Genomic DNA, 22,113 nt, shown 5'->3' on the forward strand with positions numbered 1-22,113 from the left:
CACGGTTCCTCTGAACTTAATCAGACTGGAATCAAGTGACAGTGATTCATGTGAACAAACAAAAAGCACAGGCTCTCTGTCTTTGCTAAGAGGCGGCCAGAATCTGGGATTTTACTACAGCCAAATGCATCCAGATGCAGGCTACTTACCTACCTAGTCCACAAAATCAGTTAGCTGACATACTCGGCAGATTGCTTTATCCTCACAATGGCCCTTAGATGCAACTCCTTCAGGACTGGTGAACACCAGACTGACCTTTTTGCCAATACAGAACTCAAAGCTTCCTCTCTAGTGCTGCATTCTCTCTCACTACATCTCACACTAGATGCCCTGGAAATTCCATGGCCTTGGGTTGTTCCTCTATGCTTACCCTCCTGTTCTTCTCATACCAAGATTTCTACACAAAAGTTCCAGCAAAGCTGAAGCACCATGATTCTCAGTGCCCTACCAGCTTCAAAAGAACTGGTTTCCTCTTCTCGAGAGCTCGACAGTTCTATATCCTCACAAGCTGCTCCAATTTCCCACACTAACAACTCAACAGGAGGACCATTTTCTTCATCCCGACCTAACCTTTCTAGCCCTCACAGACTGGAAATTGAGCAGTCCATAATTTCCACACTTGATGTTCCACAGCCTACCCAGGATATCTTGATAGGTAATTGGAAACCTTCCATTACACAAACATGTGCTTCCAAGTAGAAGAGATCAATCTGGTGCTTTACCTACAATCTGGCATCACAATAATTTATAGTAGATCATTTCACATAAGATCTGATTCATGTAAATGCTCTATTACAGAAGCCTCCGGTATCATGTGACCTCAATTAGTGTTTGCTTTGCTTATGAAACCTCCTCACATTGTGTAAAATTCCTCAATCGGAAAGTATTCTTCTTTGTAGAAACCATATTAGCTAGAAGAGCAACATTAAGGCACTGGTAACAAATAAACTCACCACGCAATTCCATTATCACAATTTTATTCTTCAAACACATCTCAAGTTCTTGCCTACAGCAGTGACACATTTTCGCTGAGTGGAGAGATGTGGTGGAAAAAGGAAATAGTGCTTCCTACTTTCTGCCAAAAGCCCCATTCAACTCCACTTTTCACTTTGTTCAACCTTTACAGAACTGTAGAAAACTGGCTTGCTTCTTCTATACGGTTCAGTCATCAACAAAAATATGCTCCCTTTCAGCTCCAAGGTCAAGTTTTGCCAGATCAGGGCTACTGCAATAATAGTGTCTCTATTAATGTCTATCTCGCTGAATACTTATCTACAAAGCAGTTTACATGGTCCTTTCGTACTTTCACTGCACATTAGTGTTTGAAGCATCTTCCCTACAAGCTCTTGTAATTGACTAAGACAAAAGCCTTGAAAACAACGCACGACCACCTAAACTTCCGGAAATCACTGAAAACCAACCTGTTCAAAAAGGCATACTCTACCGACCCAACTTAAATGCCTGATCTCTGCAACACAACAAAACTCAAGTATGTAATGGACATGACACAACTCTTCCGCTTTACGATTCCCTAATGTGACTGTTCCACATGAACTTTATCTTACATCATCACTTTGTATATGTTCACACCGGAGTCTGCGAACGCCTCTCCGGTACTATGTAAGCCACATTGAGCCTGCAAATAGGTGGGAAAATGTGGGATACAAATGTAACAAATAAATAAATATAAGGCTGAGCAGCCCTAAGCTTAGGAGTCACCCATTTGTGTGCCTGACTCAATCTTGCTTGCTGACAGAAAAAGTAATGTTGCTTGCACGTAGCAGATGCTTCCTTAGACAGCGGGACTGATAAAGCACACAATCCCACCCATCTCTCTGAAGAGTTGTTTTTCCTTCTACAGCTTTATAACTGACTGAGAAGGTGAGGATACCACTGCCTGTGTGAAAAGGCCATGCATGCTCAGAACCTGACACTAAGTTATGATCTCTGAGAGTGTAGCTCCATCCCACTGCCTTTGGATTATTCAACCACTTCTCTGCTTTATCAATCCTGCTGTCTAGAGAAAACACCTATTAGAGATAAGCAACACTGCTTTAATCTTTTAAATAGTGGCTATAAAAAATCTACATCCCCTTCCAAAATACTCACCTTTTTGTCATCTTGCAGTCTGGGTGGTTAAATGTATTAAAACAGTATTCATTCCATAAGTCTACATTTTCTACCCTACAACAGCCAAGTGAAAAATCTATTCCAGAAATCCCTCGAAAATGAAGCAGAAAAAATACAGAATAGCTTGGCTACGTAAGGGTTCCTCCCCTTATACTTTTAAAGCAACCTCAGTTAAGTTAAACTCTGGTGTAACCAATTGCCTTGAAAACTGTAAATTTTATGTTAAACTGTAGCTGTTGTTAGCAATCAATCCTTTAGAGGATCAAAGAGTGTACTAATGCAAAAATCTAAACTATATTAAGTACTTTTAGTTGAACATTCAAGTCTCCCACTCAGGAGTATGATCAATTCTGGGAGGAAAAAGCCTCAGATTCCCTACCTCCACCCTTTAAATTGCTTTAGTACCATGGTAGGTATTATCGGGATATGTTGACGTCACAGGCATATCCCTCATTTTCAAAGCACCTAGACACAGAAAGTACTATAGGTTACTATGGTACTTTGTATGTCTAAGTGCTTTCAAAATGAGCCCCTTGGCCTTACCTCTATTAAATTGTACTGAATCACAAGATGACGCGATAAATTCAACAGCTCCTGTTAATTCCCTCTGTTGGGTAATGAATTGCGTAAAATTTGTGAAAACGACAAAGATCAGCAGATGGGTGTAAAAGATGTCCTGGAATACATCCTGATAAACGGTCAAGTCAATTAGGAATGTGGAAGGTGTATGCCACCATCAAAACTCTGCCTAGATCAAGGTAGCCCTTCAAAACAATGACTGAGCAAGGAGAATATTGATTAGCGAGGCAACCAAAACGTCAACTGGCTTCCATGGCCACTCAAGCACTACCCAATTCTGACCTAAAATGGCAAGAAGGAAGCAGTGGTTCCTAGGGAGGCGGACACCCGGGGCAGCGCCCCGCCCCCCCCCCCCGGGTTCAGCACCCCCCCCCCCCGAGTGCATGCCGCTGGGGGGGGGGGGGGCGGTGCCGCAGCACGCGCCTGCTCAGAGTTCCCTGACTTCGCGCGTTTGCTGCAGCTCCCTCTAACCCGGAACAGGAAGTAACCTGTTCCAGGGCAGAGCAGAGGGAACTGCAGAGAACGTGCACAGTCAGCGAACTCAAAGCAGACGCGCGCCATGGCACCCCCCAGCGGCGTGCACCCGGGGAGGACCGCCCCCCCTTGGTACGCCACTGGAAGGAAGCCATTACTTAAGAAAAGCCAGCTTGAATCCTGTTTAAAGTACACAAAAAAAATTTTCAGGTGAAAATCTTTCTGGTCTTATGCAGCTAATATAGAACCTTTGGCCTGAATGCAAAACATTATATTTGGCACAAAACCAACAAAGCAAATCACCCAGAGAACACCATTCCTACTGTGAGGCATAGTGACGAATGCTTATTTCTTTGAGTTGGCCTTTGGTTTATTTGGCTCTGACTTTCAGAATATACTTGTTATTTTTGTCAGGATCTTATCACCTGGACTAGACACTATTGGAGAAACAAGATACCGGGCTTGATAGACATTTGGTCTGACCCAGCATGGCAACTCTTATGTTCCTATATAAGTTTGATCATGTTATGGGGGTGTTTCACCACTTAGGCCTGGGGTACAGGTCAGGATAGAAAGCTATAATTAATATAGAAAAGTACAGAAAATTGGTCTAACACTGACAAATCTAATTTTGCAATATTGGTGGACAACTCTCAACAGAATCATAGTTATAATCGCTGCCAAAAATGATTCCACCAAGTACTGATTCAGGGAGATAAACTGTCATATTTCAGTTTTGTTTTACAGAGAGTATGTTTTGGAGTAAATGTGTTGAGTAAGAAGAAAAAAAAATAATGCATGTATATCCAATACTCTCAGGGATACTTCCATATCAAATCCTAGTGATAATCGAACACTGCTCATTTCCTCTGTCCTGTAATTTTAAGTAGGGAATATTGTACAAGTTTTACCATTTGTTTCTCCCCACTGTACCCTTCAATAATGCAAAAGTGGGCTACATGAATATGCATGATATAGTTTCTTCTCAGGTTTAATGCAACCCACATGGCAAGTAGCAAAGAGAGGCAAAAATGGTTTCTGTTGCTGCTCCCTTGACAACACTCTCTCGGTGCCTTACTCCTTTCCATGCTCCTCCTCCTGGGGTAGCCTCTAGCTCTTCAGCGATGACCCTTCTAGTTCTCTCTGCAATGTCAGTGGTGTGAAGGAGTAGTCTCATGGTTAGAGCAGTGGTCTGTAAAGGGGGAAATGAGGGTTCAAATTCCACTGACACTCCTTATGAACTTGAGCAAGTCACTTAACCCTCCATTGTCTTAGCCACAGACAAAGCCCACCGATAACAGGAAAATTAGAGTACCTGAAAGTAGTTCAACCTTGAACTACTACTGAAAATGCATGAACTAAATCCAAATTTTTGATGGATTGTTTTTAATACTTGCAGTATATTAATTATATATATATACTTGTAAATAAGTAAATCCTGACAGCCACAGAGCAGGCAATGATCTGAGATGACTTCTCAATCTTTGGAACAACACAGCACTGCAATGGTGTCCTGTGCACACTTACAAAAAGAGAAAGAGGCATGGCCGTATCACCACAGTGACTAACCCACCTTCAGGTACATTGCTCCTTAAATGCACAGTGGTTAGGTCCTTAAATGCACACTGGTTAGGTTCACGAGCAGATGTGTTAGTGGTGGATGTGATTGGAAGAAAGAACCAAGTACAAGTTCATGCTTATTTGATATGTCACGATGGGGTCCATAATGGGCACCAGTTAAAGAGGAAGCAGCAGCATCACCATTAGTCCTGGCATGGGTGGGTAGGAGGTGGAATGAAGCGGTGTCAAGGATTTAAGCTGCCCAGGCAGCTAGAAAGGGAAAGAGGATGGGATCTGGTAAATCACCTTTGTGGTCACAATCAAAGCAGACGGAGGACTGGCCTAGTGGTTAGGGTGGTGGACTTTGGTCCTGGGGAACTGAGGAACTGATTTCAATTCCCACTTCAGGCACAGGCAGCTCCTTGTGACCTTGGGCAAGTCACTTAACCCTCCATTGCCCCAGGTACAAATAAGTACCTGTATATAATATGTAAGCCGCATTGAGCCTGCCATGAGTGGGAAAGCGCGGGGTACAAATGTAACAAAAATAAAAATAAATTATATATACATATTTTGAACTTGGTCCATCCATTTCCCTTACTGGGTCAGACAATGCATGCATCTAGCCTAGTATCATGCTTCCAACAATGGGCATTCACGGTCACAACTACCTGGCAGTATCCCAAAAAGTAGCAAGATGCCAGGCAACTTAATCCCAAGGACAAGCAGTGGCATTTCTCCAAACCTTTTTTTAAACCCAGGTACATTAACTGCGTTTACCACTTTATTCTGGGAATGAATTCCAAAGCTTAACTACACACTGAATGAAAAAAATATTTCCTCATATTTGTTTTAAAGTGGCACTTTGTAAATTCATCAAGTATCCCCTAGTCTTCGTACTTTTTAGAAGGGTAAACAACTGATTCATATTTCATTCAGGATTTTATGTCACCTCTGTGTTTGCTAAGCTTGTTCTGCTGCTGCCTGTGCTATACCAGCACCTGTTTATAGTGTATGTGAAGGAAGAGTGCATTGCAGCTCTCCTGCTATGTGCACATACGCTGGGCCTCGGTTTATTCCTGTTTAGCATTCTTTTACACACAGTAAAATGTACTAAAAATGTACTTATTTTGTACTCTAATAAATGGAGCATTGTAGAATAAATCCAAACACTTGAAAATAACTTATTTAATAAATCCCCATGCTTGAAAAACACAAATGGGTCTAAAAAAGACAACCGAACAGCTCAATTTTACTACATAGTAAATAGCTCTTGGTTCAAAGAAGAATATACTAATTAAAAAATAAATAAACTGAAGACTGTGTTATCTCACCTTATTTAGTGTTCTTAGGTCCTCCATGATCTGTTCATCCGTAAGGAGATAATTTAACTGGGGTGCTCAAAGTTAAGGTGCAACAACAGTTATAACGGTTTATCCTTCCACATAAAATGTTTTCTCACTCCCTGCCTTCACATTGTCTACAGGTAGGTCACATAAGGGCCTATTTACTAAAGGGGTTCTCCATTTTGGGCTAGATTCAGTAAACTGCACGGAAAAAATTATGCACGAGCCCTATTCTATAAAGGGTATCCGCACTTTATAGAATAGTGCCTAAGCACCTAATCTGCGCCTAACTTAAAGGTGACTGCTGAAACCTGGTGAAAATGCTGGCAGCTAAATTAGGCGCAGGTTAGGTATATTCTCTAAAAATGAATGTAACTCATAGGAATGCCCTCGAAACGGCCCTTGAAATTACGCGCTATAAGAGTTACGCCTTGTTATAGAATACAATGTGTGCGTAACTCCCACTTAAAGCAAATTAACACCTTAAAAATATGCCTAACTCATATGAACGCCCTCAAAACAGCCCTTGAAATTACACACTATAGGAGTTAAGCGCATATCGTTATAGAATACAATGTGCACCTCTCACTTATGGCCACAATTAACGCCTTAAAAATGCACGTAACTCATAGGAACACCCTTGAAACGCCCCCTTGAAATGTCACGCGATAGAAGTTACATGCACATCGTTACAGAAAGATTGTGCAAGAAAAATTCAAAACACAGGGACAAACTTATTCAGCAATTTTTGTGGAAGTGGAAAAAACCCCCAAAATTAATCTGGTCAAATTGACAGGGGTAAACGAAGAGGGTGGTCTGAGGTTCCCGAATCTTCACAATTTCACAAGATTTGTACTCTGGTACATAGAATAATCCACAGCCTAGCTTCGGGTTACATTGAGCCTACAAATTGGTGAGAAAATGTGGGATAGAAATGTAATAAATAAAATAAAATTATTATAAAGCACTTGTGCTTAAAAGTGTTAAAAGCTCATTACACAACATTCACTGTGTACAGTTGGAAGCATCATTTTTAATCTCCTTAATGTCTGAACACTGGAATGAGAAAGGGAAGGGGACCTTTCCCAATCAGGAACAAAGACTGGGTTATATCTTCCTGCAGTCCTTAATTCAACAGTGGAACAAAGTGAAGAATAAACAGCAAACAGGGTTTAGTCTTAACATTAACCAATATCAGAAATGATCACCCAGGTTCTACCCTTCAAATTGCATTACAGCCTACTGTTTTTCAACACTGTATAAATCTGTTTCATCAGGATTCGTTATCATCATTATGTGAGCGTCAGGACCTATTAGGGATCAAAGTATCAATAATTCCAATTCAGGACATCCTAATTGGAGCGGACGCTAAACATAACCTTCATAGGGATCTCACAAAGTGGAGGTGGTATTATTTAAACAAGGCTCATAAAAATAACTGCTCTGCAAGATCTATAGGGGATTAGGGGATTGGAGGATCAAAAACACAAGAGCCTGTGAGCAATGGCTTAAGGCTGATATCAGGGCCTAAGAGATAGAGGTAGAGCAATAATTATACGCACACATTTTACTAATTATAAGCAGTTACAATTTTACACAGGCTATAATGGACACCAATGAAAACAAAACAACTGAAGGCATAAAGGTACATTGGAGCAGCGGGTACAGGAGCCGGCGAGAGAAGGAAAAATTCTAGACCTAGTCCTTAGTGGAGCGCATGATCTGGTGCAGGAGGTAACGGTGCTGGGGGCCGCTTGATAACAGTGATCATAATATGATCGGATTTGATATTAGCTTTGAAGTAAGTTTACATAAGAAATCAAATACGTTCAATTCTGGTCACCACATCTCAAGAAAGATATAGTGGAATTGGAAAAGGTGCAGCGAAGGGCGACTAAAATGATAGCGGGGATGGGACGACTTCCCTATGAAGAAAGACTAAGGAGGCTAGGGCTTTTCAGCTTGGAGAAGAGACGGCAGAGGGGAGACATGATAGAGGTATATAAAATAATGAGTGGAGTGGAACAGGTGGATGTGAAGCGTCTGTTCACGCTTTCCAAAAATACTAGGACTAGGGGGAATGCGATGAAACTACAGTGTAGTAAATTTAAAACAAATCGGAGAAAATTTTGTTGCCGGAGAACGTACATAAGTACATAAGTAGTGCCATACTGGGAAAGACCAAAGGTCCATCTAGCCCAGCATCCTGTCACCGACAGTGGCCAATCCAGGTCAAGGGCACCTGGCACGCTCCCCAAACGTAAAAACATTCCAGACAAGTTGTACCTAAAAATGAGGAATTTTTCCAGTCCATTTAATAGCGGTTAGCTTGGCAGAGTTTAAAAGGGGGTTGACGGTTTCCTAAAGGACAAGTCCATAAACCGCTACTAAATGGACTTGGGAAAAATCCACAATTCCGGGATTAACATGTATAGAATGTTTGTATGTTTGGGAAGCTTGCCAGGTGCCCTTGGCCTGGATTGGCCGCTGTCATGGACAGGATGCTGGGCTCGATGGACCCTTGGTCTTTTCCAAGTGTGGCATTACTTATGTACTTATGTAACTTTAAAAAAGGATACTATGATAAAATGAGAAGAACGGTGAAAAGAAAACTTAAAGGAGCGACTGCGAGAGTCAAAAATTTACATCAGGCATGGATGCTGTTCAAAAACACCATCCTGGAAGCCCAGGCCAAATATATTCCGCGTATTAAAAAAGGAGGACGGAAGACCAAACGACAGCCAGCCGGCGTGGTTAAAAGTGAGGTGAAGGAAGCTATTAGAGCTAAAAGAAAATCCTTCAGAAAATGGAAGAAGGAACCGACTGAAAATAATTAAAAACGGCATAAGGAATGTCAAGTCAAATGTAAAGCGCTGACAAGGAAGGCTAAGAGGGACTTCGAAAAAAAGATTGCGTTGGAGGCAAAAACACATAGGTATATTAAAAGCAGGAAGCCGGCAAAAGAATCGGTTGGACCGCTAGTTGACCGAGGAATAAAAGGGGCAATCAGGGAACACAAAGCGTAGCGGAGAGATTAAATGAATTCTTTGCTTCGGTCTTCACCGAGGAAGACTTGGGTGGGATACCCTTGCCGGAAATGGTATTCGAAACTGACGAGTCGGAGAAACTTAATGAATTTTTTGTAAACCTGGAGGATGTAATGGGGCAGTTCTACAAACTGAAGAGTAGCAAATCTCCTGGACCGCATGGTATTCATCCCAGAGTACTGATAGAACTGAAAAATGAGCTTGCAGAGCTATTGTTAGAAATATGTAATTTATCCTTAAAATCAAGTGTGGTACCGGAAGATTTTCAGAAGGCGTTTGACACAGTACCTCATTAAAGACTCCAGAGGAAATTGGAGAGTCATGGGATAGGAGGTAGGGTTCTATTGTGGATTAAAAATTGGTTAATAGATAGAAAACAGAGAGTAGGGTAAAATGGTCAGTATTCTCAATGCAGAAGGGTAGTTAGTGGGGTTCCCCAGGGGTCTGTGCTCGGACTGCTGCTTTTTAACATATTTATAAATGACCTAGGGATGGGAGGTAATTAAATTTGCTGATGATACAAAGTTATTCAAAGTCGTTAAATCGCGGGAGGATTGTGAAAAATTACAAGAGGATCTTACGAGACTGGGAGACTGGGCGTCTAATTGGCTGATGACGTTTAATGTGAGCAAGTGCAAAGTGATGCATGTGGGAACGAGGAACCCGAATTATAGCTACGTCATGCAAGGTTCCACGTCAGGAGCCACAGACCAAGAAAGGGATCTAGATGTCGTCGTTGATGATACATTGAAACCTTCTGCTCAGTGTGCTGCTGCGGCTAAGAAAGCAAATAGAATGTTAGGTATTATTAGGAAAGGAATGGAAAACAAAAATGAGGTTGTTATAATGCCTTTGTATCGCTCCATGGTGCGACCGCATCTCGAATATTGTGTTCAATTCTGGTCGCCGTATCTCAAAAAAGATATAGTGGAATTAGAGAAGGCCGACGAAAATGATGAAGGGGTTGGGACAACTTCCCTATGAGGAAAGGCTAAAGCAGCTAGGGCTCTTCAGCTTGGAGAAAAGGCGGCTGAGGGGAGATATGATAGAGGTCTATAAAATAATGAGTGGAGTTGAACGGGTAGATGTGAAGCGTCTGTTCACGCTTTCCAAAAATACTAAGACTAGGGGGCATGCAATGAAGCTACAATGTAGTAAATTTAAAACAAATCGGAGAAAATATTTCTTCACTCAACGTGTAATTAAACTCTGGAATTCGCTGCCAGAGAATGTGGTAAAGCCGGTTAGCTTAGCGGAGTTTAAAAAAAGGTTTGGACGGCTTCCTAAAGGAAAAGTCCATAGACCGTTATTAAGTGGACTTAGGGAAAATCCACTATTTCTGGGATACGGAGTATAAAATATTTTGTACTTTTTGGGGATCTTGCCAGGTATTTGTGATCTGGATTGGCCACTGTTGGAAACAGGATGCTGGGCTTGGTGGACCTTTGGTCTTTCCCAGTATGGCAATGCTTATGTACTTATGAACATTTACAGTGGAAATGCTCAGTCAAGTGGAGAAGAAATCTGGGTATTGATGGGTGAGAATTTCACAGAAGATCCTGCTTTGACTGTTTGGCTTTGGATGTGAAATATGGAAGGCCGATATGGGGTCACTTCTCGATTGCTTTTAGCAGCCAAAATTTCTATTGCTCATTTTTGGAAAATCATTGACGACGGTGGTGGTGGGGTGGCTTAAGGTTTGTCAAGAATTGCAGGTTTAGGACATGTTAATTTACAAGCTAAAAGGCAATGTTGATCTATATCACAAAATTTGGGCACCAATAATTATTTGGGGAGGTTGAACACTCTACATTGTTCCTATTGTAGGTGTTTTTAGTGAATGACTTAAGGATTAGTGAATAATTCCCCGAGTGCCTCCTACAACATACTGCAAAATGTATATTTTTGGAATCTGGGGAAGGAGTTTACTTGAGGATTTTTCAGTGCTAATTGGGGGAGGGAGCAATGACGATTTATAATTATACTTAACAAAATGACAATTGTTTGGGTTTTTTTTAATGTATTATAGTTTAAGGACTTTGATACCGTCTTTCCTGCACAGCATAACAAAGCAGGGTACGATCAATAGAACAGGTGAATAGAGAGGAAAGCGAATGCTACATACCTGTAGAAGGTATTCTCCGAGGACAGCAGGCTGATTGTTCTCACTGATGGGTGACGTCCTCGGCAGCCCCTCCAATCGGAATCTTCCTAGCAAAGTTCTTTGCTAGCTCTCGCGCGCACCGCGCATGCGCGGCCGTCTTCCCGCCCGAAACCGGCTCGAGCCGGCCAGTCCAGTATGTAGCAAGACAATACACTTCAAGAGAAGACACAACTCCAAAGGGGAGGCGGGCGGGTTTGTGAGAACAATCAGCCTGCTGTCCTCGGAGAATACCTTCTACAGGTATGTAGCATTCGCTTTCTCCGAGGACAAGCAGGCTGCTTGTTCTCACTGATGGGGTATCCCTAGCCCCCAGGCTCACTCAAAACAACCACCATGGTCAATTGGGCCTCGCAACGGCGAGGACATAACTGAGATTGACCTAAAAAATTTACCAACTAACTGAGAGTGCAGCCTGGAACAGAATAAACAGGGCCCTCGGGGGGTGGAGTTGGATCCTAAAGCCCAAACAGGTTCTGAAGAACTGACTGCCCGAACCGACTGTCGCGTCGGGTATCCTGCTGCAGGCAGTAATGAGATGTGAATGTGTGGACAGATGACCACGTCGCAGCTTTGCAAATTTCTTCAATGGAGGCTGACTTCAAGTGGGCTACCGACGCAGCCATGGCTCTAACATTATGAGCCGTGACATGACCCTCAAGAGCCAGCCCCGCCTGGGCGTAAGTGAAGGAAATGCAATCTGCTAGCCAATTGGATATGGTGCGTTTCCCTACAGCCACTCCCCTCCTATTGGGATCAAAAGAAACAAACAATTGGGCGGACTGTCTGTGGGGCTGTGTCCGCTCCAGGTAGAAGGCCAATGCTCTCTTGCAGTCCAATGTGTGCAGCTGACGTTCAGCAGGGCAGGAATGAGGACGGGGAAAGAAAGTTGGCAAGACAATTGACTGGTTCAGATGGAACTCCGACACAACCTTTGGCAGGAACTTAGGGTGAGTGCGGAGGACTACTCTGTTATGATGAAATTTGGTGTAAGGGGCCTGGGCTACCAGGGCCTGAAGCTCACTGACTCTACGAGCTGAAGTAACTGCCACCAAGAAAATGACCTTCCAGGTCAAGTACTTCAGATGGCAGGAGTTCAGTGGCTCAAAAGGAGGTTTCATCAGCTGGGTGAGAACGACATTGAGATCCCATGACACTGTAGGAGGCTTGACAGGGGGCTTTGACAAAAGCAAACCTCTCATGAAGCGAACAACTAAAGGCTGTCCTGAGATCGGCTTACCTTCCACACGGTAATGGTATGCACTGATTGCACTAAGGTGAACTCTTACAGAGTTGGTCTTGAGACCAGACTCAGACAAGTGCAGAAGGTATTCAAGCAGGGTCTGTGTAGGACAAGAGCGAGGATCTAGGGCCTTGCTGTCACACCAGACGGCAAACCTCCTCCAATGGAAGAAGTAACTCCTCTTAGTGGAATCTTTCCTGGAAGCAAGCAAGATGCGGGAGACACCCTCTGACAGACCCAAAGAGGCAAAGTCTACGCCCTCAACATCCAGGCCGTGAGAGCCAGAGACTGGAGGTTGGGATGCAGAAGAGCCCCTTCGTTCTGCGTGATGAGGGTCGGAAAACACTCCAATCTCCACGGTTCTTCGGAGGATAACTCCAGAAGAAGAGGGAACCAGATCTGACGCGGCCAAAAAGGAGCAATCAGAATCATGGTGCCTCGGTCTTGTCTGAATTTCAACAAAGTCTTCCCCACCAGAGGAATGGGAGGATAAGCATACAACAGGCCTTCCCCCCAATCCAGGAGGAAGGCATCCGATGCCAGTCTGCCGTTGGCCTGAAGCCTGGAACAGAACTGAGGGACTTTGTGGTTCACTCGAGATGCGAAGAGATCCACCAAGGGGGTGCCCCACGCTTGGAAGATCTGGCGCACCACTCGGGAATTGAGCGACCACTCGTGAGGTTGCATAATCCTGCTCAACCTGTCGGCCAGACTGTTGTTTACGCCTGCCAGATATGTGGCTTGGAGCACCATGCCTTGACGGCGAGCCCAGAGCCACATGCTGACGGCTTCCTGACACAGGGGGCGAGATCCGGTGCCCCCCTGCTTGTTGACATAGTACATGGCAACCTGGTTGTCTGTCTGAATTTGGATAATTTGGTGGGACAGCCGATCTCTGAAAGCCTTCAGGGCGTTCCAGATCGCTCGCAACTCCAGGAGATTGATCTGTAGACCGCGTTCCTGGAGGGACCAGCTTCCTTGGGTGTGAAGCCCATCGACATGAGCTCCCCACCCCAGGAGAGACGCATCCGTTGTCAGCACTTTTTGTGGCTGAGGAATTTGGAAAGGACGTCCCAGAGTCAAATTGGACCAGATTGTCCACCAATACAGGGATTCGAGAAAACTCGTGGACAGGTGGATCACGTCTTCTAGACCCCCAGCAGCCTGAAACCACTGGGAGGCTAGGGTCCATTGAGCAGATCTCATGTGAAGACGGGCCATGGGAGTCACATGAACTGTGGAGGCCATGTGGCCCAGCAATCTCAACATCTGCCGAGCTGTGATCTGCTGGGACGTTCGCACCCGCGAGACGAGGGACAACAAGTTGTTGGCCCTCGCCTCTGGGAGATAGGCGCGAGCCGTCCGAGAATCCAGCAGAGCTCCTATGAATTCGAGCTTCTGCACTGGAAGAAGATGGGACTTTGGATAATTTATCACAAACCCCAGTAGCTCCAGGAGGCGAATAGTCATCTGCATGGACTGCAGGGCTCCTGCCTCGGATGTGTTCTTCACCAGCCAATCGTCGAGATATGGGAACACGTGCACCCCCAGCCTGCGAAGCGCCGCTGCTACCACAGCTAGGCACTTTGTGAACACCCTGGGCGCAGAGGCGAGCCCAAAGGGTAGCACACAGTACTGGAAGTGGCGTGTGCCCAACTGAAATCGCAGATACTGCCTGTGAGCTGGCAGTATCGGGATGTGAGTGTAGGCATCCTTCAAGTCCAGAGAGCATAGCCAATCGTTTTGCTGAATCATGGGGAGAAGGGTGCCCAGGGAAAGCATCCTGAACTTTTCTTTTACGAGATATTTGTTCAGGGCCCTTAGGTCTAGGATGGGACGCATCCCCCTGTTTTCTTTTCCACAAGGAAGTACCTGGAATAGAATCCCAGCCCTTCTTGCCCGGATGGCACGGGCTCGACCGCAGTGGCGCTGAGAAGGGCGGAGAGTTCCTCTGCAAGTACCTGCTTGTGCTGGAAGCTGTAGGACTGAGCTCCCGGTGGACAATTTGGAGGTTTGGAAGCCAAATTGAGGGTGTATCCTTGCCGGACTATTTGCAGAACCCACTGATCGGAGGTTATGAGAGGCCACCTTTGGTGAAAAGCTTTCAACCTCCCTCCGACTGGCAGGTCGCCCGACACTGACACTTGGATGTCGGCTATGCTCTGCTGGAGCCAGTCAAAAGCTCGCCCCTTGCTTTTGCTGGGGAGCCGCGGGGCCTTGCTGAGGCGCACGCTGCTGACGAGAGCGAGCGCGCTGGGTCTTAGCCTGGGCCGCAGGCTGTCGGGAAGGAGGATTGTACCTACGCTTACCAGAAGTATAGGGAACAGTCTTCCTTCCCCCGAAAAATCGTCTACCTGTAGAGGTAGAAGCTGAAGGCTGCCGGCGGGAGAACTTGTCGAATGCGGTGTCCCGCTGGTGGAGAGACTCTACCACCTGCTCGACTTTTTCTCCAAAAATGTTGTCCGCACGGCAAGGCGAGTCCGCAATCCGCTGCTGGATTCTATTCTCCAGGTCGGCGGCACGCAGCCATGAGAGCCTGCGCATCACCACACCTTGAGCAGCGGCCCTGGACGCAACATCAAAAGTGTCATAAACTCCTCTGGCCAGGAATTTTCTGCACGCCTTCAGCTGCCTGACCACCTCCTGAAAAGGCTTGGCTTGCTCAGGGGGAAGAGCATCAACCAAGCCCGCCAACTGTCGCACATTGTTCCGCATGTGTATGCTCGTGTAGAGCTGGTAAGACTGAATTTTGGCCACGAGCATAGAGGAATGGTAGGCCTTCCTCCCAAAGGAGTCTAAGGTTCTAGAGTCTTTGCCCGGGGGCGCCGAAGCATGCTCCCTAGAACTCTTAGCCTTCTTTAGGGCCAGATCCACAACTCCAGAGTCGTGAGGCAACTGAGTGCGCATCAGCTCTGGGTCCCCATGGATCCGGTACTGGGACTCGATCTTCTTGGGGATGTGGGGATTAGTTAAAGGCTTGGTCCAGTTCGCCAGCAATGTCTTTTTGAGGACATGGTGCAGGGGAACAGTGGACGCTTCCTTAGGTGGAGAAGGATAGTCCAGGAGCTCAAACATTTCAGCCCTGGGCTCGTCCTCCACAACCACCGGGAAGGGGATGGCCGTAGACATCTCCCGGACAAAGGAAGCAAAAGACAGACTCTCGGGAGGAGAAAGCTGTCTTTCAGGAGAGGGAGTGGGATCAGAAGGTAGACCCTCAGACTCCTCGTCAGAGAAATATCTGGGGTCTTCTTCTTCCTCCCACGAGGCCTCACCCTCGGTGTCAGACACAAGTTCACGGACCTGCGTCTGCAACCGTGCCCGGCTCGACTCCGTGGAGCCACGTCCACGATGGGGGCGTCGAGAGGTAGACTCCCTCGCCCGCATCGGCGAAGCTCCCTCCGCCGACGTAGTCGGGGAGCCCTCCTGGGAGGTGGCCGCAGTCGGCACCGCACGCGGTACCGACGTCGGGGACCTCACCCCGGGCGATGGGCCAGCCGGCGCCACGCTCGACGGTACCGGAGGCGCAAGCACCGCCGGTACCGGAGGGGTAGGGCGCAACAGCTCTCCCAGAATCTCTGGGAGAACGGCCCGGAGGCTCTCGTTCAGAGCGGCTGCAGAGAAAGGCATGGAGGTCGATGCAGGCGTCGACGTCAGAACCTGTTCCGGGCGTGGAGGCTGTTCCGGGCTGTCCAGAGTGGAGCGCATCGACACCTCCTGAACAGAGGGTGAGCGGTCCTCTCGGTGCCGATGCCTGCTGGGTGCCGACTCCCTCGGCGACCCAGAGCTCTCGGTGCCGACGCGGGGAGGAGACCGGTGTCGATGCTTCGACTTCTTCCGAAGCATGTCACCGGAGCTCCCCGGCACCGACGAGGAGGACGTAGAATCCATCCGTCGCTTCCTCGGGGCCGAGGCCGAAGGAGGTCGGTCTCGGGGGGGCTGTACCGCAGGAGCCCTCAGGGTAGGAGGAGACCCACCCGAGGGCTCACCGCCACCAGCAGGGGAATGGACAGCCCTCACCTGCACTCCACTCGATGCACCACCGTCCGACGACATCAGGAGACGAGGTCCCGGTACCACCAACGTCGATGCAGCTATCCGATGTCTCGGCGCCGATGCAGAGGGCCGATGCCTCGATGCACTGGCAGCCAAGGAAGAAGGTCTGGACGCTGATGACGTCGATGCACACGATGACCCCGGTGCCGATGCCGACGAAGAGCCCGAGAACAAAACGTTCCACTGGGCCAATCTCGCTACTTGAGTCCGCCTTTGTAAGAGGGAACACAGACTACAGTTCTGGGGACGGTGCTCGGCCCCCAGACACTGAAGACACGAAGAGTGCCTATCAGTGAGCGAGATTACCCGGGCGCACTGGGTGCACTTCTTGAAGCCGCTGGAAGGCTTCGATGTCATGGGCGTAAAAATCACGCCGGCGAAGTCAAAATCCGAAATGACGAATTTGGAGCACCAAAACTTTAAGGGAGAAAAATCTCGACCGAGGCCGAAAAGAGGCCTACCCCGACAACGAAAGAAAACTTACCGGGGCAAAAACTGGAAATACGGGAAGGGGCAAACGAAACCCAAGGGGGTTTCCGGAGCACTTTCCGAACGAAAGAAAACTTTTCCGAAGAAAAAACACGTCGATTAAAACGGACGCGCGAGGTCGACTCTCCGGGGCTCAACACGGCAAAAAACACAGCCGTACCGAGTGCAGACGAAAGAAGACTGGCCGGCTCGAGCCGGTTTCGGGCGGGAAGACGGCCGCGCATGCGCGGTGCGCGCAAGAGCTAGCAAAGGACTTTGCTAGGAAGATTCCGATTGGAGGGGCTGCCGAGGACGTCACCCATCAGTGAGAACAAGCAGCCTGCTTGTCCTCGGAGAATGTCAGTTAATGACAAGAAAGGGAAAAGCGCTGCGTAACCCTAGTAGCGCTTTAGAAATGTCAAGTAGTAGTAAAAGAGAACAGTGGTAGTAGCAAAATAAAAAAAAAAACAGAGAAAAAGCAGGCTCAGTGTATCCTAGGCATGACACCACTGATGGGTTGATCAAAGGCAATAATGAAAAATGGGTCTTCAAAGCCATATAATGGCTTATTTGGCGTAATATTATATGCACACCAATGAACAATCTTGTTTGTGTACTTTGTTGCTATATACCAAGACAGCTGGCTCCTCCTCAGCATTATCTAAAATCTTATGTAGGTGACATGAGGTCCATTACCTTTGCACCAAGCAGGTAACTAAGCGATCTTTACATCCACCAGTCACCCAGCCATCTACAAGCCTCGTACCATATATACTCAAATATAAACCCAACTGAAAATAAATAGAAATAACATACCCCTCTCTAAAAAAAAGGGGGGGGGGTAGGTTAACTCATATAAACCTATGGTTTATATTCAAGTAATCATCTCACTCCTTCCTTCCCTCCCTCTCCCGTGGCATCCGGCATTCCTGCCATTCCCTTCCTTTCCCAAGGTGTCCTGCCGCCGCCGGCTCTGCCCCCAGCTCCCCTCCTAAACTGCTAACTCCCACTTGCTCACTCCCTGCATTGTAAAGGGAACACCCCCCCTCCATGACCCACCATAGGCCCTTCCCCAGGCCTACCTTATAGCCCTGGTGGTCCAGTGGTGATCCGAGGCAGGAGAATTCCTCCTATGCCCTGCCTGTGCAGTCTTCGTTCCAAAAATGGCTGCTGCAAGTTCCCACAGCAATCTCACAAGACTGCTGCTGAAACCTGAGCAGCCATTTTCAGTAGGGAAACTGCACAGGAAGGAGCATAGGAGGATCACTCCTGCCCCAGCTCACCACTGGACCAACAGGGCTGTAAGGTAGGCCCAGGATGGGGGGGGGGGGGGCTGTTGTCTTTACAATAGAGGGAGGGAGCGAGTGTTTGGGGGAGGGGGCTGGAGGAAGATGGCCACAGGAGGACACCAAGGATGCTACAGGGACAGAAATGCCATTTATCTGGTGGGGACGGAAGGACAGAAGTGTTGGTCATCAGGTGGGGAGTCGAATATAAACAGAGACCCCCATTTTTGGGCCTGCCTCAGTTTTTGAGTATATATTGGTAATTAAATATCCGCCATCTTAACCTTTCCTTCCTGGGCAGTAGCCCCTAGAGATACATCTTCAGAGTATAATGCATTCCCTAGAGGACAGTTCCTGCCTGCAGGATTGCTTTCTGCTTCAAAGGGTTGCTGTCTTTTTAGATGACCTCCCTCTACAAGACAGTACAGAGGCTGCCAGACTGAAGATGGGACTTCTGTACTACGTCCCTGTAGGTCTCCTCTATATACCTCTCTGTCTGCCTCAGCTCATCCAAGTCTGTTACTCTAGCCTTAAGTCTAATCTCTTTATACTGAGTGCACATTCTCTCTCAGCTACTGTGAGATCATCTTACATGACACTCAGTGCAAAAGACTGGTTAGTACCATCTTGCTGCTGGACTGCTGTTTGCATCTTAGTATTAGCGAGTGGTTGGTTATTTAAACTTGCTGAGCACGTAGATTTACTAAACTAATACAAAAGGCCTTATGGTTATTTGCTATGTTTTATGCTTTTCTTTTGAGTTTGATTCTCACTGAATTACGAAATGTTGTTTAGGGTGAATCACATTCTAATGAAAATATCCTGAGCTGGTAAGTTCACCTCTTCTCCTCTTAACTTGAATTATTGACTATAAAATCAAGAGATGTGCCTGGGGTGATTAGGAAATAAGACTAAAGTCTAAAGTAAGGCAAAATGATATAGACCTGAGAAGTATTTAACACCCCAACCTCCTTTCCTTTTACTCTAGGGCTCTACAATTACATTTAAACTAAGGGAAAATTTTAGATCATTTGAACAAGCTACTAATGTTTGCTTTTTTATAAAAGATTTTATCAATAAACCTAGAAATTCTTTACTGCAAGCTTTAACTCAGCAGATATCCCAGCAAAGTAATATGCCCTGACTCATCGAGGCTGCCTCTTATCTCATAATACTTTCTTACCTGGTTTTGCCTCCTTTTATGAAAGGAAACCCAACTTCTGGAGTGTGCTTTATTTGAAGCCTTCCACAAAACAATTCTGCAATGTACTACAACATCAAAATGATTTTAACCATAGTGATAAATATTCCCTTTGAATCTACGACTTCTTGTGATCTCTAGTACCTAATTTGGAGGGCCAAAGTTTCTTTGTAGAGGTCACTTCAAAGTGCAGCATCAGAGAGCTCCAGGCTTAAGCAACTTACCTACCCTTAAGCTAAATGTTATTACAACAGAGTGGTGCTTTGCATTAATCCTCCGTTCATGACTATGGCAGTGTCAGACTTCTGTATCAATTAGTTTATTGCTCTTTCAATATTTTAGCATGTACTTTATACACTGCATTTGTAAAAGTTGTGGCCTTCCTTGTAGGACCTACTATCCTTTAGAAAATCTAGTTACCCTTTTGTTTCTTTTCTCATGGGAAAATAGATCACTCCCAAATGGGCAGCAAGTAGCATTTCTCATTGAGTTTTTTTTTCATTGTATCTCTGCAAAGGAAACAAGGGGAAGCTGCAAGGCAAAAGATTATAAGGAACCAGCGGGTGCTCTTGACAACAGAGACTGCCGAAGAGAAAGTACATGGAATGTGAGGGTACTGCAGCATCCAGAGAGAATGCCAGAGAGAGAGCACATGGAACCAGCGGGAGCTGCTGTGAAGGAAACGGTGGGAGAGAGGACCCAGGGAATAAAAGGTAGCTGCCAATGGAAGGAGAGACTGCCAGAGAGAGAACATATAGAACCCAAGAAATCTAGCAAGGTAAGACGCCACCACAGACGAAGCAAATGGAGCTCAAAAGAGTCAAAGACGGGAGCAGAGGCTACCAAACAGAGAGTACACGGTGCCCGACTGAAGCACAAGAGGAAGGGAAGAGATCAGAAACAGGGTACATGAAATCCTAGCAGGAATTGTATGCTTGAAAGAGGCTCTGGCAAGAATAAAACTAACCTGCCTGACCTTTTTTCTCCTTTTTCTATATTTTCTAGTATTTTAAGAGGCTTTTAGATTCTTTGCAGTGCTCCAATGATTTAAGACATGAAATATTCCTATTATGTTATAAAAAGGAAAGAGAAAATTCACTATAAATATTTGCAACTGCAAGTATTAAATGTATCTTAAGAGTATAACATACACATAAAACATTTCTGGATAACACTACTACTACTACTATTAAACATTTCTATAGCGCTACTAGACTTACGCAGCGCTGTACAAATGAACATGAAAAGACAGTCCCTGCTCAACAGAGCTTACAATCTAAATTGGACAGACGAACAGTGGTTAGGGTGGTGGACTTTGGTCCTGGGGAACTGAGGAACTGAGTTCGATTCCCACTTCAGGCACAGGCAGCTCCTTGTGACTCTGGGCAAGTCACTTAACCCTCCATTGACCCATGTAAGCCGCATTGAGCCTGCCATGAGTGGGAAAGCGCGGGGTACAAATGTAACAACAACAACAACAGCAGCTAGGGGTGGGGAAATTGCAGTGGTAGGGGTGATAAGTGAGGCAAATCACCTTGGAATTTACAAAAGAAGCAACTCATGAGATTGATCTGAATACTACAGAAGACCTTATTAAGAACTTAACAATAGCTGAAGTCAGTTTGTAATACTGGCCACAATACAGTCAAATTAGTCATCCTCATAGCAAAACACACATGTGAAAAATTTTTTCAAAAAATATTTAGATTGAGAAGAAATTTAGGGCTATCCGAATGGCATGCACTATATACTATTAAAGAAATTTCTAAATGATTCAGGGAAATTCAAACTCACTAAATAATTATGAAACACCTCTAAGAAGTTTGAAAATATCTAATTTCAGTTTGTGAGTGGTTTGTCTAGGGATATATTTAAAGACTCCAACACGGGAGTCACAGTACTCAAATTTACTCAAATTGGAACCTCAACTCTCCAAATAGGGAAACAGTTAGAAATCACATTCAATCCCTATGCTTTATGAAGTCCGTTGTTATCATTGGTTCCAGTCAGGAGGAAAAGGGAAAAAACCATCCACCGTAAAAACTCATCAAGGATGAGAAAACCGGATGAATATGAAAAACCCTTTTCCATCTGATAATCCCCCAATTACCAACACACACGCCAAACTGAAAGATGACCACACATTAATACCTAAAACTCTGTCACAATTCCCTAATATCTAAGTGTAGAACAACCGGAGTATAAATAGCCCCCCCCGGGTCCCCCGCCATACAGTGCAAGGAAATCCACCAGGTACTTAGCTGAAAACTTGAGTCCAAACAGACTTAAAAATGTTCTCCACAGGGTATTAATCTCGTCCGTCCAAACACGCAAAATAGGGAACGGCAGTCCTCCTTTGCTCCAGTTTACCAAATGGCGCCTTTAACAAGTGCGCCTTGTTTCGCCAGTTCTTAAGCTGCTTCAGGAAGGACGCTTTTAAATCTTCAACTATCCAGAAAGAGCATAATCACAGGAACTCGATCCAAACACTGGAACCAATGATAATAATTTGAGTACTGTGACTCCCCTGTTGGAGTCTTTAAATATATCCCTAGACAAACCACT

General features: G+C 45.8%; 1 protein-coding gene across 5 annotated transcripts in view; it reads right to left on the reverse strand.

The window, feature by feature from the left end:
- Positions 1-22,113, reverse strand: part of SUDS3 (SDS3 homolog, SIN3A corepressor complex component) — a 147,988-nt gene that overhangs the window by 51,322 nt on the left and 74,553 nt on the right. For 4 of the 5 annotated variants that reach the window (XM_030218937.1, XM_030218936.1, XM_030218935.1 and 1 more), the window contains exons 8-9: positions 6,078-6,139; positions 4,262-4,375 (exon numbers count right to left, since the gene is read on the reverse strand). In XM_030218937.1, coding sequence (XP_030074797.1) covers positions 4,262-4,375; positions 6,078-6,139 — 176 coding nt within the window. The remainder of the gene's footprint in view (positions 1-4,261; positions 4,376-6,077; positions 6,140-22,113) is intronic. The other variant, XM_030218939.1, reaches the window with a different exon arrangement.

The sequence above is a fragment of the Microcaecilia unicolor genome, chromosome 11 (genome assembly GCF_901765095.1).
Source record: "Microcaecilia unicolor chromosome 11, aMicUni1.1, whole genome shotgun sequence".
Lineage (NCBI taxonomy): Eukaryota > Metazoa > Chordata > Amphibia > Gymnophiona > Siphonopidae > Microcaecilia > Microcaecilia unicolor.